At 42.9% G+C, this 15,902-nt stretch overlaps 1 protein-coding gene across 11 annotated transcripts in view; it reads left to right on the plus strand.

Moving 5' to 3' along the window:
• Window positions 1-15,902, plus strand: part of LOC132825160 (UDP-glucuronosyltransferase 2A1-like) — a 113,306-nt gene that overhangs the window by 62,959 nt on the left and 34,445 nt on the right. Inside the window, exon 3 of one of the 11 annotated variants that reach the window (XM_060840272.1) lies at window positions 11,998-12,621. The exons of 7 other annotated variants lie outside the window; for them this stretch is intronic. In XM_060840272.1, the coding sequence (XP_060696255.1) occupies window positions 11,998-12,621 (624 nt within the window). 3 more of the 11 variants (XM_060840202.1, XM_060840238.1, XM_060840264.1) reach the window with 3 other exon arrangements.

Here is a 15,902-nt window from a genome sequence, read left to right on the forward strand (position 1 = left end):
CTACCCCCTGCACATAGAGGGTGCTTACACTTCCTATGAACATCTCTGTTCCCCTTTTCCAACTCGAGGCACACTCCAGACCCAAGTAATAGAAGGAGACAGACAAAACAATGAGCACTCCTCCCATCCCCAATGATATACCAACACCAATCCTCATCAGAGAAAGAAAAACACACCAACAGCAACTACTTTAAGAAGGGGGTAACATTACTAGAAACATAGCAAGAGAAAATAAAACCAAACATTATTGTCCGTGTCTATAAATCCGACCAAATTATTTTAAAGTCTGCAAGAAATTTTCACTTGTTCCGAGGAGTCAAATGACCGTGCCATCTCCTTGTGAATAATACGAAGCACGCTGGGTATCTCATCGAATATTGAATATCAAGGTCTCTTAGTTTCTTGACAACTTCAAACAATTTCCTTTTAGGGATCACCGCCACAGAAAAGTCCCTGAAAAATATTATCTTAGTTCCCTGATAAGTCAGGGCCTGTGGATCTTTCCCCATCCTTCTGGAAGATTCCAGGACTCTCTGCTTATGCCTGTAGCTTTGAAATCGAACCAGGACAAGGCAGGGCGCCAGTCCAGACCGGATCTGTGCACTGCAGCCTGGTGAGCTCTGTCAAACTTCACCCAGTCCACCTTGGCATCCCAGCCTGGAAACTGTGGCACCTAGTCTTCAAAAAAAGCTTGTGAGCTGCCTACGTTCCACTCCCTCCAGCAGCCCAACGACACGGATATTTTTCCTTCTACCTCGATTTTCCAGATCATCGACCTGTCCAGTCAAGGCCCAGAAGTGTTTCTCAAGCGCCTGGAGCTGCCCTGCCAAGGACATGACGTCTCCGACGCCATGATCCACCACTCGATCTCTTCAACCTGCTTCCTGAGCCCTTCCAACTCCTTCTTGTGCTTTTGTAGCATGACCGAAATTGGCTCCAACCGAGTACGATTGTCTTCCATCAACTCCTTGGTCCATCCCTCGGATCGCCATGAGTTCTTCAGCGACATTCTGCTGTGCTGGTGTCTCTTTCTTGGCTGCCGAGGGAGCTGCATCTGCAGTCGCAGTTACGGGCCCGCCCAATGCCTTTGCCGAGTGACCCACCTGTTGGGGTTTGACTGTATGCTGTCCTTACGCCATCCTCGCTCGCTCAAAATGTTTTTGCAGTAGAACCACGACTACCTGAACATCAACCATTTGAACAAGATACCAAGGCCCTGCAAAAATGGCACCAGGCAACCCAACATTCAGTTATCAGTTAAACGGCATTATGGCATGTATTGCTGGATAATCAAAAGATGTTCAATAACTGGCAGCTCTTGGCTAACCGACATTATGGCGTGCATCGAGAAGTGCTTGAACAAACGGCACTCAGATTACCACTTGTTTCCGGCCATCTGAATAATCAATTATCCAAACAAAATACTCCCTGCCCGTGTTGTTTGGACACTCGAAGGTCCACTGCAAATAGATTCAAATTTAATATCGATTTTCTCCAAAAAAAAAAGGTGGTGGGGTGGTAGTAAAAATATCATTGCTGCTAGACTGGCGTGCAGAGCTCAGCAAGGCAGATCTCCTCAGATTGCTGCCATCTTGGATCCCCCCGCCGAACACATGTAGGTCCTAAGCCTCCTCCATCGCCAATCCTTTACCACCTGATGCCTGGAGGAAGAACGCCTTGGAGGAAAATCCAAGCACACCCTGGATTTTAGCAGTTTCCTCATTTCCCCTCCCCTCATTATCCCAGATCCAACTTTCCAACTCGGCACCACCATCTTGACCTGTCCTAACTGTCCATCTTCCTGCCCACCTATCTGCCCCACCCTCCTCTCATAACTATCATCCCCAACTTCAACTACCTATCGCATCCTCAGCTACCTTTCCCCCCAGCCCCACCCCCTCCCATTTATCTCTCAACTCCCATGGGCCGCTCCTTCATTCCTGATGAAGACCTTATGCGCGAAACGTCGACTTTCCTACTTCTTGGATGCTGCCTGACTAGCTATGCTTTTCCAGCACCAGACTCTTTGACAAAGGGCTAAATGGCCTCCTTCTGATGTGCAAACCTTATATGATTTTGTTCTACAGAGATCATTTTAGGGCTAGAAACCAAATGTATTCAGCATTTGACTACTCAAGGTTTAATCTTCCTGTGCACTCAAAAATAAAAATGTCAATATGAGCATCTAAGAGATATGTGGCTTAGATGGAGGAAAGTTCCTAGAGTTCTTTGCAACAGCATATCAATTGATTTAATCCAGCTTTTCTTCAAAGTTGTTTATTTTCTTTCCAGATGAATGTAGATGGGTGTCAGAGAGGACATTTTAAGGCATTTTTACAAAAATTGTCACAGAATTGTTGATTACTTTTGTTGAAGTGAACAATTGATTTTTGTTTCTGTCCTGATCAATTGCTGTAAAATGAATGTGGCTTCTAACCTAATCATTATGGTTTGCTGAGATAATGTTATGTGAGGGTTGTTGAATTTTTTTGATGCTCTGGTTAAATGTCAGCAATGACTCAGTGATCACATACTTGTCTCTGGGCTGAAGCCTGTGGGCTCAATTCCAACTGCAGAGACAGCATTCGTGAAGTACTGAGAGCGCGCTGCACCGCTGAATGTTTTGCTTTTGAATATGACTTTAAAGGAGATCTTGTGTGAACACTATTATTCCACAGCATAATTAGAAGAGAATTTCCCAACCAAAATCTAGAATCATGACATTAGAGGGAGAAGCTTGCTGACTAAATTGTCACAGTCTTGGAGAAAGAAGAGTCAAGCTTACAATCCCAATGGGGTCAAACATGTCATCCCTGTTTCCCGATTGTCTTAGTGATTGTGTCTAATGAGACAACGTCACCAATATCTACTGCTATCATGCATTAAGCTGCATTTTATTTTTAAGGCTGTTACCACTGTTCACCAACCATGCCCTTAGAAGTGTTATGGAGAGAAGGATTGGGCCTTCAGAGGCTGGTGGATACCATAGAGACTAGGGTGCATCATCTCCCTGGATAATGTTATCTTCATTTGATTTTTAACAAGTTTCTGCTTTATTTTCATAAACTTTACAAAAAACCTCTGAAAGAACTGCAGATGCTGGAAATCAGAAACAAAAACAGAAGTTGCTGGTAAAGCTCAACAGGTCTGGCAGCATCTGTGAAGAGAAATTAGAGTTCACATTTTGGGTCAGGTGACCCTTCCTCAGAACAGTTTGATTTTGTTTCTGTTATGCTCCACCCGGGATTGTTTAACCCATTAGAGTTTATTTCAGAAAGAGTATAAAGGAGGATTGGTGATAGTACTCTTCCCCAACCATTAACTGGTAGTGGCTAGTTCTTCAGTGCATGGTAGTCAGTGGTGGGATTGTGCTTAAACATCTTAAGGTAACAACAGTGGAAAAAATCCATTTGACCCAGGAGAAAGATATTCAGGTGAAAAGTTAATTCACAACTTGAAAGCCATGATGGCTTTAAGAATATTGCAAAGGTTTGAACAGACAAGCATCCGTAGAAACTGTGAAAGTATTGGTTGGGCAAAACCAACACACCAGGCTGAAACCTTCATCTCAGAGATACAGAAATGATAATGGGCACTAGTATGAGAGTAAAACAATTAATCACAGTCAGCAGTGACATAATCTTTGGAGAAGAAGGATCTATAGAGGCACTCCCAGTCCAGGGTTCAGTTAAGAAATGATTGTTTGAATAGCTTGACTGAAGTTTAAAATCACTTTGGGAAAGATGAAAAAAAATGGGTGAGAAGGATATAAGTTTAAAAAAGGAGCCTTCACCAGTTACAGTGGGCACTGCTGCCATTGCTAGCAGACACTCTGAGGCTATAGTAATGAAGTGAAGGTTGTTAAATTATTTGATACCAAGACTGCAGCATTGAGAACCCTGTTGAGCAGATTTAAAGTGAAAAAACTTCAGTCTAAAACATTAAGAAAACAGGTTCAGACAGAAGAAAACAGAATGATTCCTAGACTGTAGAAAGATGAAGAGATGCATAATTTAAATTGCGCATTTATTGGATTGATTTATTAAAGCGGTGGTCAGAGAGGTTTAAAGCAAAAGTTAGGGAAAGGGATGTCCATTGTGTATTAGACTGTTAAAGGCAGGAAACTGTCAGTTTTGTCTACGAAATGGGAAATCTCCATCTTGGCTGCAGAAAACCGAAAAACTTCCATTTTGCCACATGAGGCAGGAAGCCACCATTGTGATTGCAAAAATAAGGTGCGGAAATCCTCAGTAGGCCATATAGTATTGCTACTTAACAGAATGTAATGCTTTAGTAGAAGTAAAATACTAGAACATCACTATAATGCAGAATCAGAAGCTTTTTTAGAAGAAAATAACAGTGCTGTGAAAATAGAATGTAAAGCTTGTAAGAGAAGGTCATGAAGATACTATTGCTATAGTGCAGAATTGTTAAATCAGCTGGGCAGAAGATGAAATGGCATTTATACTGCAAGTTTAAAAGCCAATAGATTACAAACAGTTTTGAGAAACAAATTTAAAACAACTTGAATGTATGTATGATGATAATCACATTAAAAAATAAAGTGGCAGGAGAAATGGTACCATCGCAAGATTTAATGTCCGAGATTAGATTAGATTAGACTTACAGTGTGGAAACAGGCCCTCCGGCCCAACAAGTCCACACCGACCCGCCGAAGCGCAACCCACCCATACCCCTACATTTACCCCTTACCTAACACTACGGGCAATTTAGCATGGCCAATTCACCTGAGCCGCACATCTTTGGACTGTGGGAGGAAACCGGAGCACCCGGAGGAAACCCACGCAGACACGGGGAGAACGTGCAAACTCCACACAGTCAGTCGCCTGAGTCGGGAATTGAACCCGGGTCTACAGGCGCTGTGAGGCAGCAGTGCTAACCACTGTGCCACCGTGCCGCCCAAAAATGATGGACCAAAAATAAAACAGGATTGGAGAAATCAATTCTTAGAGTACAGATTTACTTCAAAATTAAATTTTAAGCTCGAACTGGACAATAAATAAACTATTATAATCAATTGGATATACCTGATGATGCTACAAATCGCTGAAATATATAAGGCACAGATACTTTTGAAGATGTTTCTCAAGCATTTCATATTATTTTAATCTGAGAGCACACAATTATTTTGAAGTTAAAAATCACACAACTCCAGGTTACAGTCCAACAGGTTTATTTGGAAGTACAAGCTTTTGGAGCGCTGCTCCTTTGTCAGGTAGCTAGTGAAGGAACAGCTCTCCAAAAGCTAGTGCTTCCAAATAAACCTGTTGGACTCTAACCTGGTGTTGTGTGATTTTTAACTTTGTCCACCCCAGTCAAACACCGGCACGTCCACATCACAATTTATTTGAAAGGCAAGTGTTTAGCAGTCAGGAGAATGCACAGATATTTTATCTAATGATCTCAACAGATTAGTGGAAAGCCATACATGGATATCTCACAAGATTGAAGGTATCCTACATATAACACTGCAATCAAAGAGCAAATGAAAGCTGACAATGTACTTATAATAAACACAACCAACCAGTCATGCAACTTGAGCCTGCTGGTATGTCTTGACCTCAACATCTTTGAGGAAGCAAAAGAAGTTCAACTAGTCTCACAATAATAAGTTGTCCAGGAATAAACCATTGCTGACTAACTGGTCAAGGGATAACGTAGAAAATTTCTCTAGGTTTCCTAGACCATCTGGCAGAACCCAGAAAGGAAAAAGGTGTTGGCAATAGATTCTACGTTATCATGAGAGTATTGTTATGTACTGTTAACAGGGAGGAAATTGTGACTATAAGAGTAGTACAGCTAAGTGTGGGCGGCACGGTGGCACAGTGGTTAGCACTGCTGCCTCACAGCGCCTGAGACCCGGGTTCAATTCCCGACTCAGGCAACTGACTGTGTGGAGTTTGCACGTTCTCCCCGTGTCTGCGTGGGTTTCCTCCGGGTGCTCCGGTTTCCTCCCACAGTCCAAAGATGTGCGGGTCAGGTGAATTGGCCATGCTAAATTGCCCGTAGTGTTAGGTAAGGGGTAAATGTAGGGGTATGGGTGGGTTGCGCTTCGGCGGGTCGGTGTGGACTTGTTGGGCCGAAGGGCCTGTTTCCACACTGTAAGTAATCTAATCTAAGTTTGCCTGAGATAGCAAATATTGAGAACAAGAGTGAGCAATGCGACTCACTTGACCTCATTGAGGAACCTTTAACTGAAGTTGTTCAGATGGCAAAACAATCTGGTGAAGAAATTGGTATAGCAGATTTCGCTTTGTTGCCAGATGAAGACCTGGCTGTAACACAAGAGCAGCTAGTTAGTCCTTTATTTTTCATAGAATCCCAACAGTGGAGAAAGAGGCCATTGGCCTTAGAGTCCAACCGACCTTCCAAACAGCCACCCTATCTTTGTAACCCTGCACTTCCCATGGCTAACCCACCTAGCTGGCACATTCCTGGACACAAGGGGGGAAATTAGAACGGTCCATCCACCTGATCTGCACATCTTTGGACTATGGAAGGAAACTGGAGCTCCCAGCAGAAACCCACACGGTCACAGTGAGAACCATGAAAATTCCACACAGTCACCCAAGGCTGGAATTGAATCCGGCTCTCTAGGACTGTGAGGCAGCAGTGCTAACCACTGTGCCACCCTTTTCGAAGAAGAATTATCAATACTAGGAAGCAGTAACCCTCTAGTTCCATGACTGAGGATATAAAAATGTCCAATTCAGCAGGAAGGCATGCTCAGAGGACCATCAAAGATAACTAACATACTCAATAGTTGAAGTGAACCGCTTATATATTTCAGCAGTGATTTATCAGCAGATTGAGAATAAAGGTTTGCTTGAACTCTATGTAAGTCAGGCAAACATCCACAGATTCGGGAAATGGTAAAAAAAAAGAAATTGCTTGGTCTACAATTTCAAGATGTTGCAAGAAATAAGTTTTGCGATGCAACCATCCTCAACGATGACCTTTCATGGGATTAAAAGGTGTCCAGGTGATTTGATAGGGCAACAGTATGAGTTTTCAGGGAAGAATTTTTCTGAGAAGGGAATTCAACAGTAAAAGGATCCTCCAGATAGGGTAACGGAAGAAGTAGCAGAAGCAGCAACCTCCATGAATGACACTCGAGAGATTAAATATCCTCCACTGGAAAAATTATACAGAGAAGGTCAGAATCAACTTGCTCAAATCAAAGTCTGATCTTTTAATTACAAAGTGAATGCTAAAATTTATTTTGTAATTCTAAAAGCTTTTCAATCGATCTGTTTATGTGAAATTAGGTCTTGGGAGACATGTAATATTGATAATTGTAAAAGTTGTAAAATTCATGAACTTACTTTAGCTATTGTTAACATCTGTATGTTGAAGGGGAAGATATCTTTGGTTCCTAATTGTTTTAGTAATTACATTTAATTAATCAAAATACCTTGTACCTATTCGTATCATTCAATAAGCCTCACCTGGTTAAATCAATTGCCTCTTGTTAAGACTCACTAGAGATTCATCCTTGACCACTGTTAGCCAAACAGGCCCTGAGAACCAATATGTAGTATTGGTTGAAATGCACCTTTGGCACAGTGGTAATGACCCTACCTCTGGGCTAATAGGGTTGGGTTCAAGTGCTAGCTGCCTTGGAAGTGTGTCAAAACATATCTGAAGAAGTTGGTTAAAATTACCTTTATAGTGTTGGTCGAGGAAGCACAGTGTCATTGTGGTGATATAACTATATTAGTAATCTGGATGCCCAGGATAATACAGTATCTAAATTCCACCACAGTAACTAGTACAACTTAAATTAAACTAATGGAAGTATGGTACTGGCCTCTATAGTATAACAAAAGGGGTGCTTGTGGTGGAGTGGTAGTGTCCCTATTTCTGAGCCATGAGACCTGGGTTCAAGTTCTATCTGTTCCAGAGCTGTGCATAAGTTTATTTAAAATACCTAGAATATAGGCTTTCATCTTTATTCATAGTATACTTTATTCATTAAAAAATTTATTTGTATATGTATACACAGTCACAAATGCAATTCAGTTCTGTACAGTTGCATATCAAGTAAACAATCAAAATACTGGACTTTGACTCTATCCAAAAAATTAAAGAGCTCTCTTATACGTACAATACCAATATTTACATATATTTGAGTCACCAGAAGGGTCCAATAACTGAACGGACCCCATTTATCTTCAGCAGGAAGACTTCGGACAGTGGCCTTTCCCCACTGTGCCTTGGCAGCAGCTGCCCCAAGCTTTAGTGCGTACCTCAACACACAGTCCTGGACCTTGGAATGTAACAGTCTGCTACACTTGGTTGAGGTCAACTCCTTGTTCTGGAAGACCAATAAGTTTCGGGCAGACCAAATAGGGTCTTTCATTGAGTCGATCATCCTCCAGGTGCAGTTGATGTTTGTATCAGTGTGTGTCCCAGGGAACAAACCATAGAACACAGAGTCCCATATCACGGAGCTGTTCCAGATCTCAACAAAAACCACTGCATCTTTCCCCAGACTTATCTTGCCAAGGCACATTCCACCAGGAGGTGTATGATAGTCTCAACGTCACCTTGCTTGAAGGGCCATGTACAGTGGCGCAGACCAACTGCGTATACATAAAGGGTCTCATAGTTGTGCCCATCTCACCACAAGCCAAGTGATGTCTTGGTGCTTGTTGGAAAGTTCTGGTGATGAGGCATTCTGCCAAATGACTTTGACAGTCTGTTCAGGGAACAATCCAACAGGAAGCACCTCTCCTTTTCCCACAGGGTGTCAAGGACACTACATGCTGACCACATGCTGATGGACTTATGATCAAAGGTGTTTCTCTTTGTAAATTTCTCTGAGGGACAGGTGATATAGAATGGTCCAACTACTTGGAGCATTCCGTGACAATGAGGCCATTCCCATCCTTCACAACACCGAGAACTGGTAGAATCTCAGTATGTAGTGACACTTGGTGTCATCAAAAGTCGACACAAAGCTTGATGCAGCTGCATTTAAAGACTGCCTGTGAGGATGAGGTTGGGTTCTTTTCCCTGGCTTATTCATAGTTTTGTATATGGAGTCCCTGCAGACATGGTCCATCTTAGACCTCCAGATGAGGTGGAAGATGGCTTGGGTGACTGAAACAGCACAAATTTAGGGGCTGGGCCAGACCTGTACCATATACAACAACAAAGAGAGTGCCTCACACCTGATGAGCAAGATTTTTACCCACAATGGAGAGAGCGAGAAAGAGAGAAATAGAGAGAGAGAGAGAGAGAGAGAGAGAAGTCTTCCAAAAAACCATTTTTGGGTTCACCTTGAGCAATGCACTCCTGCCAAGATTTCATGCATGTTCCGGCCCCTCCGAACCATATTTACAGCACTTTCCGGTAATCCATCCTAATGGTGAAGGAATAAAGGATCAATCAGCCCAGTTCACAAAGTACATAGCCTTGCTTGTGCCTCGATTTGCCTTGGCCTCTGAGGCCATTTCAAACTGGTCACAGATGTTCATGAGTCTACGCACTGACAGTGGATCTGAGCAGAATGTGTTGGCGTTGGCCGTGGACACAGCCTTAGAATTAGAGGGGGTCAATTCAGAACAGAAATGTGGAGACATTTCTTCAGCCAGAGAGTGGTGAGCTTGTGGAATTCATTGCCGCAGAGTGCAGTGGAGGCCGGGACGCTAAATGTCTTCAAGATAGAGATTGATAAATTCTTGATGTCACAAGGAATTAAGGGCTATGGGGAGAATGCTAGTAAATGGAGTTGAAATGCCCATCAGCCATGATTGAATGGCGGAGTGGACTCGATGGGCCAAATGGCCTTACTTCCACTCCTATGTCTTATGGTCTTATTTACAGGGAGGCTTTGGTCTGCAGGCCTCTACTGCCTGGAATAGTCATCCCTCTCAGGGCTCACTTCCTTCCTGATGGACTCAGAAAAGGGCTCTCTACAACACACAAAAAAGGCAGGAGAGAGTGAGCAGCCCTGCCTGACTCCAGATCTGATTGGGAAGCTATCTCATTCCCACCTGTTGATTGACACTGCAGTAATGATGTTGGTGTAGAGCAGTTGGATTCAATTTCAGATTCCCTCCCACAAAGCTCATTTTTGGAGACCACGTACCACATGTAGGTGTGCAATATCCTTTCAGAGGCCTTCTCCTGGTCCAGACTGATGAGACAGCATCCACCCCACTGTCCTGCATGTAGACAATCATATCCCTGAGGAACACAATGCTCTTGTAGATTGTCTTGTCCAGTAGAGCACAGCTTTGGTTGGGATGAATCCCCAATCCCAGAGCAGACCTGACTCAGTTGGCAATGATCTTAGACAGGATTTTGTGGTCTGCATTCAGCAGTGATATTGGTGGCTAATGTCTAATTTCTTCCCTCTTTCACTTCCGCTTATAGATGAGGGGCATGATACCTTTCCTCATGGATTTGTACATGCTACCTGACAGAAGTATTTTGTCCTATACTTCTAGCAGGTCCTGGCTAATCAAGTCCCACAAAGCCGAATACAACTTGGCCAGTAAGCCATCGCTTCCGGGAGTTTGATTCTTTTCTAAGGATCAAGGCCCTTCATCAGCTCATCCAGAGCTAACAGCTGGTTCAGCCTTTCATGCGTGCTGTCATCTAAGACCTCCATGATAGAGGACAGGAATGACTGGGAGGCCACACTGTCTGTGGGCTTCAAGTCATATGGTCTGGCATAAAAGGATTTGCCGATCTTCAGGATCAAAATGTATGGTGCTAGAAAAGCACAGCCGGTCAGGCAGCATCTGAGGAGCAGGAGAGTCGATGAAGAGCTTTCCTGATGAAGAACTTACGCTTGAAACATTGATTGTTCTGTTCCTCGGATGTTGCCTGACCTGCTGTGCTTTTCCAGCACCACACTCTCAACTCTGATCTCCAGCATCTGCAGTCCTCACTTTCTCCTGATCCTCAGGCTGTCAGATTGAGATTACGTTTCCGAGCCAACCTCTTCCTCCAGGCTGCTGAACACAGAGCTCTCCTTGTGCACCTTTTGGAAGGAGAAACCCGGGCATGTTTCATCTTTCTCTACTGCGCGGATCCTGGACCAGAAGATTATTCAAGAAAGAGAATAAGGCTTGCTGGCTGTTCACCTCCTGGAGGTCCTCTGTCACGTCCATCTCCATTGTCTGTGGCAGGAGTGGGTTCTGCATGGTTTTCTGGAGTTTGGCAGTTTTTCCTGCCTCTCTCTCGCCTCCTGAACACCTTTTGAGTCGAGGTAGTGAGCATCTTGTGACACAGTAGTGATGTTGTTACCTCTGCGCCAGAAAGCCAGATTTCAAGTCCTATTTATGCTGGAGGTATGTCATTCACATATGTTATTCAAAAATAATTAAAGTGTTGACAGCAACAGTCTATTATTAGTTGACAAACAACAGATTCTACATTTGAGCAGTAGGTGAAGCTACTTGATTGATTCTGAAGTGCTTTGTCTTGAATAAGGTCAGGGAATTGCATATGAATACTGTAAATCTTGATTTTTCATATTTGCACATTTCCTGAGTTTCCCCAGGTTTGTATTTAATTAATAGTCTTTCATTTGGAACCTCCTAAGATTATGAAAGATGTAATATAAACGCAAACTTTCTTTCTTCATACATTTCATATTTCCACACACCATTCAAAATTCACACCAGAGATTACGCTTTAAAGAACTCAGTTCCACTTCATGAGATGAAATAAAGATATGTTCTGGATCCAGTCATAGCATGGCTTGATCCAGTCCTGGCTTTTGATGTTACTGTCACTTTGTCACGCAACATTTGAACTTTATCTCTCATTAATTGATTTGTTCTGACTCGTATTAAAAGGAGCAATACGGCATACTTATATAAATGAGAAGTCAGTGTTGTTTTATCACTCACCATATACTATTGTAATTGTGCACGATGCAGACGGTTTGCCTGTTTGTAATGTTTCTGTCTTTCCGGTGGGTTAATGGTGAAAATGTGTTGATCTGGCCTTCGGAAGGTAGCCACTGGATTAATTTAAAACCTGTCATTGAAGAGCTGATCGAGAGGGGTCATAATGTAACTGTGACTGTGCATACGTCCACAGTTTATATCAACTACTCTGAGCCCTCATCCGTAATGTTTGAAGTATTTGATGTACCGTTTACCCGTGACAGATACAGAGAATTCTTTAATGACATACTGCATTTCTGGATTTATGAAAAAGCCATTTTATCCTACGGAGATTTATACAGAAGATTCACAGAAATGGTCAGAACAGGAACAGAACTGAACACACAGATATGTGATGGAATAATAAAGAACCACAAACTGCTGAAAAGACTGAAAGAAACAAAGTTTAAAGTTCTGCTGACTGACCCTATAAATCCTTGTGGTGATCTTCTGGCTATGAAACTGGGAATTCCATTCATCTTCACTCTAAGATTCTCCCTTGGATCTTCAATGGAGAGGTTCTGTGGACAACTGCCAGCTCCCCCTTCCTATGTACCAGTTGTCATGTCAGAACTTTCTGATAAGATGACTTTTACCGAGAGATTTCAAAATATTCTTTATCTGCAGTTATATTCTCTGATGAACGAATGGTTTTGGCATAACTGGGATGCGTATTACAGTGAAGCTTTAGGTGAGTTTGAATATTGTCTCTTACGAGAGCAAAATGTATTGAAATTTCAGTTTCTTCCATGGCATATGTGTGTGCATACACCCTCTGTCAATTGAAAGATCTCAACAAGAAGAATATTTAGAAAGGATTCGAACAATGGACTATGCACTACAGGAACCTGCATGCCCATAGAATTGCTAGTACTTTTCACATTCTCACGAAGTGCAAAAGGACTTTCGAACCATGAGAATAATAGTTGTTAAGTGGGAAAATGCTGACCTAATAAAAATTCAGCTTGTATTGCTTATGGACAATGGCACTTCAACAGCCAGTCACAATGGGCCAGAAATGCTAAAGCATCTTGGACAGTATAAAGATTACGTTTTGCCACTTTCAGCTTAAAATGTTGATGGCTGGCATTTATGAATCAGCGACAGTGTTTGTGCAGTACTGATGGCAGAAATCAATCAGAATTCTTACGTTCAAAGGTTATATAGTGGCATTGTAGGATAGAACAAGACGTGCCAAAAGACTGAATATTGGTATCCTCAACACTGTCAACATTTCAATTTCAAATTCCTGATCAATGGGCCACTACAGCTCGGTTACATAGGCGTGATTGGTCACCAAACTCCCTCGGTCCGTGCACTTCGTTCTGCGCACACGCCAGTGTTCGTCGGTTAAATCTCCACACGGTCCCGCGCATGCACTGGAATTCTTAGTCATTCGGCGCATGCGCAATGGTAACGCTGATCTTTATGCTGTCTGGCGCACGCGCATTGTCAGAGCAGGTTTTCGTGCCATCCCGCACGCGCACCGGTGTCAAGCTACTAAGTAAAAACAAGGACTACAAGATGCTGGAAACCAGAGTCTAGATTAGAGTGGTGCTGGAAAAGCACAGCAGGTCAGGCAGCATCCGAGGAGCAGGAAAATCGATATTTCGGGCAAAAGCACTTCATCAGCAAAAGCCCTTCATCCTCTATTCCTGATGAAGGGTTTTTGCCCAAAACGTCAATTTTCCTGCTCCTCAGATGCTGCCTAACCTGCTGTGCTTTTCCAGCACAACTCTAATCTAGAGTCCGGTGTCAGCTACTGACAGAGCAGCGTTCTGTGAGAGGCACTGTACAGACAGCAGCTTTCTTACATCCTTTTAAATGTACTCAACAAATTTAATTTTATTTCTTTCGTTTCTATGATTTCATCCTTCATTCAGGCTGTGGGTTATACTTTCTGTTCGACTTTTATAGTCCAACAGGTTTATTTGGAAGCACACCAGCTTTCGGAGCGATGCTTCTTCATCAGGAGATTGTGGAGGGCTCGATCGTAACACAGAATTTATAGCAAAAAATTGCAGTGTGATGTAACTGAAATTATACATTGAAAAAATGATATATGTTAGAATACAGTGATAGTTTCACTTCTTTCATGTGCAAATCACAAAACCTTTCTTTTTAAATTTGTATTCTCGGGTTAGCTGCTAACAATGGTGATAGCTAGACGATATGTTGAAGGTGTTAGCCCGCTGTGTTCTCTGTCTATGACCTGATGTTTAGATTGATTCTAATCTAATAAGTGAGATAACAGTGTTTTACATAAATTCCTGCAGTTTTTGAGCTCAGAGTTCTACATGAATGTATGCAGTTTTTGAGCAATGTGCATTGTAACTCTGCAATACAAATTCGCCAGACAAAATATATGTGTGCATGTGGGTCTTTGTCTGTCTGTGTGTGTGTCTGTCTGTCTGGGGTGGGGTTGTGAGTGTGAGAAAGTGTGTGTGTGTGTGTAGTGGGTGCAGAGTGTCTTACGTCTGTGAGGGGGTGCATGTGGGAGTGTGTGTGTGTCTATAAGGGTGTGTGTGTGTGTGCGTCTGTGTGTACCTGTGTCCGTGTGTATGTGAGAGTGTGTGTGTGTGTAGGAATATCTGTGTGTGTGTGTGTAGTGCAATGGTGATCACCTGTAATGTGACATGAACCCAAGGTCCCGGTTGAGGCCCTCCCTATGGGTACCAAACTTAGCTATTAGCCTCTGCTGCCTGTCCCGAAGTCCACCTTGGAGGATGGTCACCCGAAGGTCCGAGGCTGAATGTCCTGGACCAGTGAAGTGTTCCCCAACTGGGAGGGAATCTTCCTGTCTGTTGATTGTTGTGCGGTGCCCATTCATCCATTGTCATAGCCTTTGCTCGGTTTCCCCAATGTACCATGCCTCCGGGCATCCTTGCCTGCAGCGTATAGAATAGAAGCTGTCTTGAACAGGGATTTTACCAAAGTTAGGTAAGTGATTAAAGAAAAATGTGGCTTGGAAGATTTTCTAACTCTTAATGTCATATACAGGAATAATTTTTTTCTTCATTATTTAGATAGAAGTCTAGAGCACTCCTTGCAATCAAATTGTCCTGTGATTTGTTGTTCTGAAATGGAAGGATTTGTGTTTCATGAAAGCTGAAGACCCCTACCATTCTCCTACTCCATTATAATTCCACGTGCGAGGCTTGTGTTAGGATTTATTGCAAGGGAACAAGACAGTGGACAGACTAAGCTATTTTCTCCTTTTACACATGCTCAGTCTATACGCCGTGATGTTAAGATTAAGCAAATCCAAATAGACTTCAGGGGCACTGTGTTTCAGATTCTGCGTAGTGGGTTTCCGGTTTGTAATTCTACTATGCATGTGAATGCTCGCACTTTTATTATTCGGAATTGTGTGGAAGCAACACACTGTAAGGTGGAAGTGTGGAGGAGTTCTCCTAGGCAGACTGTGTTCTATGATAATCAGGCTTTCCGTGTAACAGAATATTTTGTTATGTCCTGATCTTTGTAAGATTTTGCAATCAGACGAAGTGAAGCAAATGAAGACGTTATTGCAGCGCAGGACTGGTAAATGAACAGGAAATGGAGTTACGGGAAATGGTTGTTGCTTAAGCTGGGGAAGTTCTTGAAATGGATCCTTGCTGTGTCATGTCTGGCAGCTGGTGAAATTTAAAAGGGGTGCAGAGGTAGAGTCCCTACCCAAGACGGTGAGGCGCGGTTCAAATCCTGTCAGCTCCATATGTGTGGCATAACATCTCTGAACAGTTTGATTAGAAAAATAGATTAAATAAGTTCCACATTCTTGGAGCCATCAAAGGATTCTGTTCTGTACTCTTTTCAATGTCATGACATTTTCCCTAAAGAACACCCCCCCCCCCCCCCCACCTCCTAAAACCAGGTAAAAACAATGACTGCAGATGCTGGAAACCATATTCTGGATTAGTGGTGCTGGAAGAGCACAGCAGTTCAGGCAGCATCCAAAGTGCAGCGAAATCG

The sequence above is a fragment of the Hemiscyllium ocellatum genome, chromosome 2 (genome assembly GCF_020745735.1).
Source record: "Hemiscyllium ocellatum isolate sHemOce1 chromosome 2, sHemOce1.pat.X.cur, whole genome shotgun sequence".
In the NCBI taxonomy this organism is placed as follows: Eukaryota; Metazoa; Chordata; class Chondrichthyes; order Orectolobiformes; family Hemiscylliidae; genus Hemiscyllium; species Hemiscyllium ocellatum.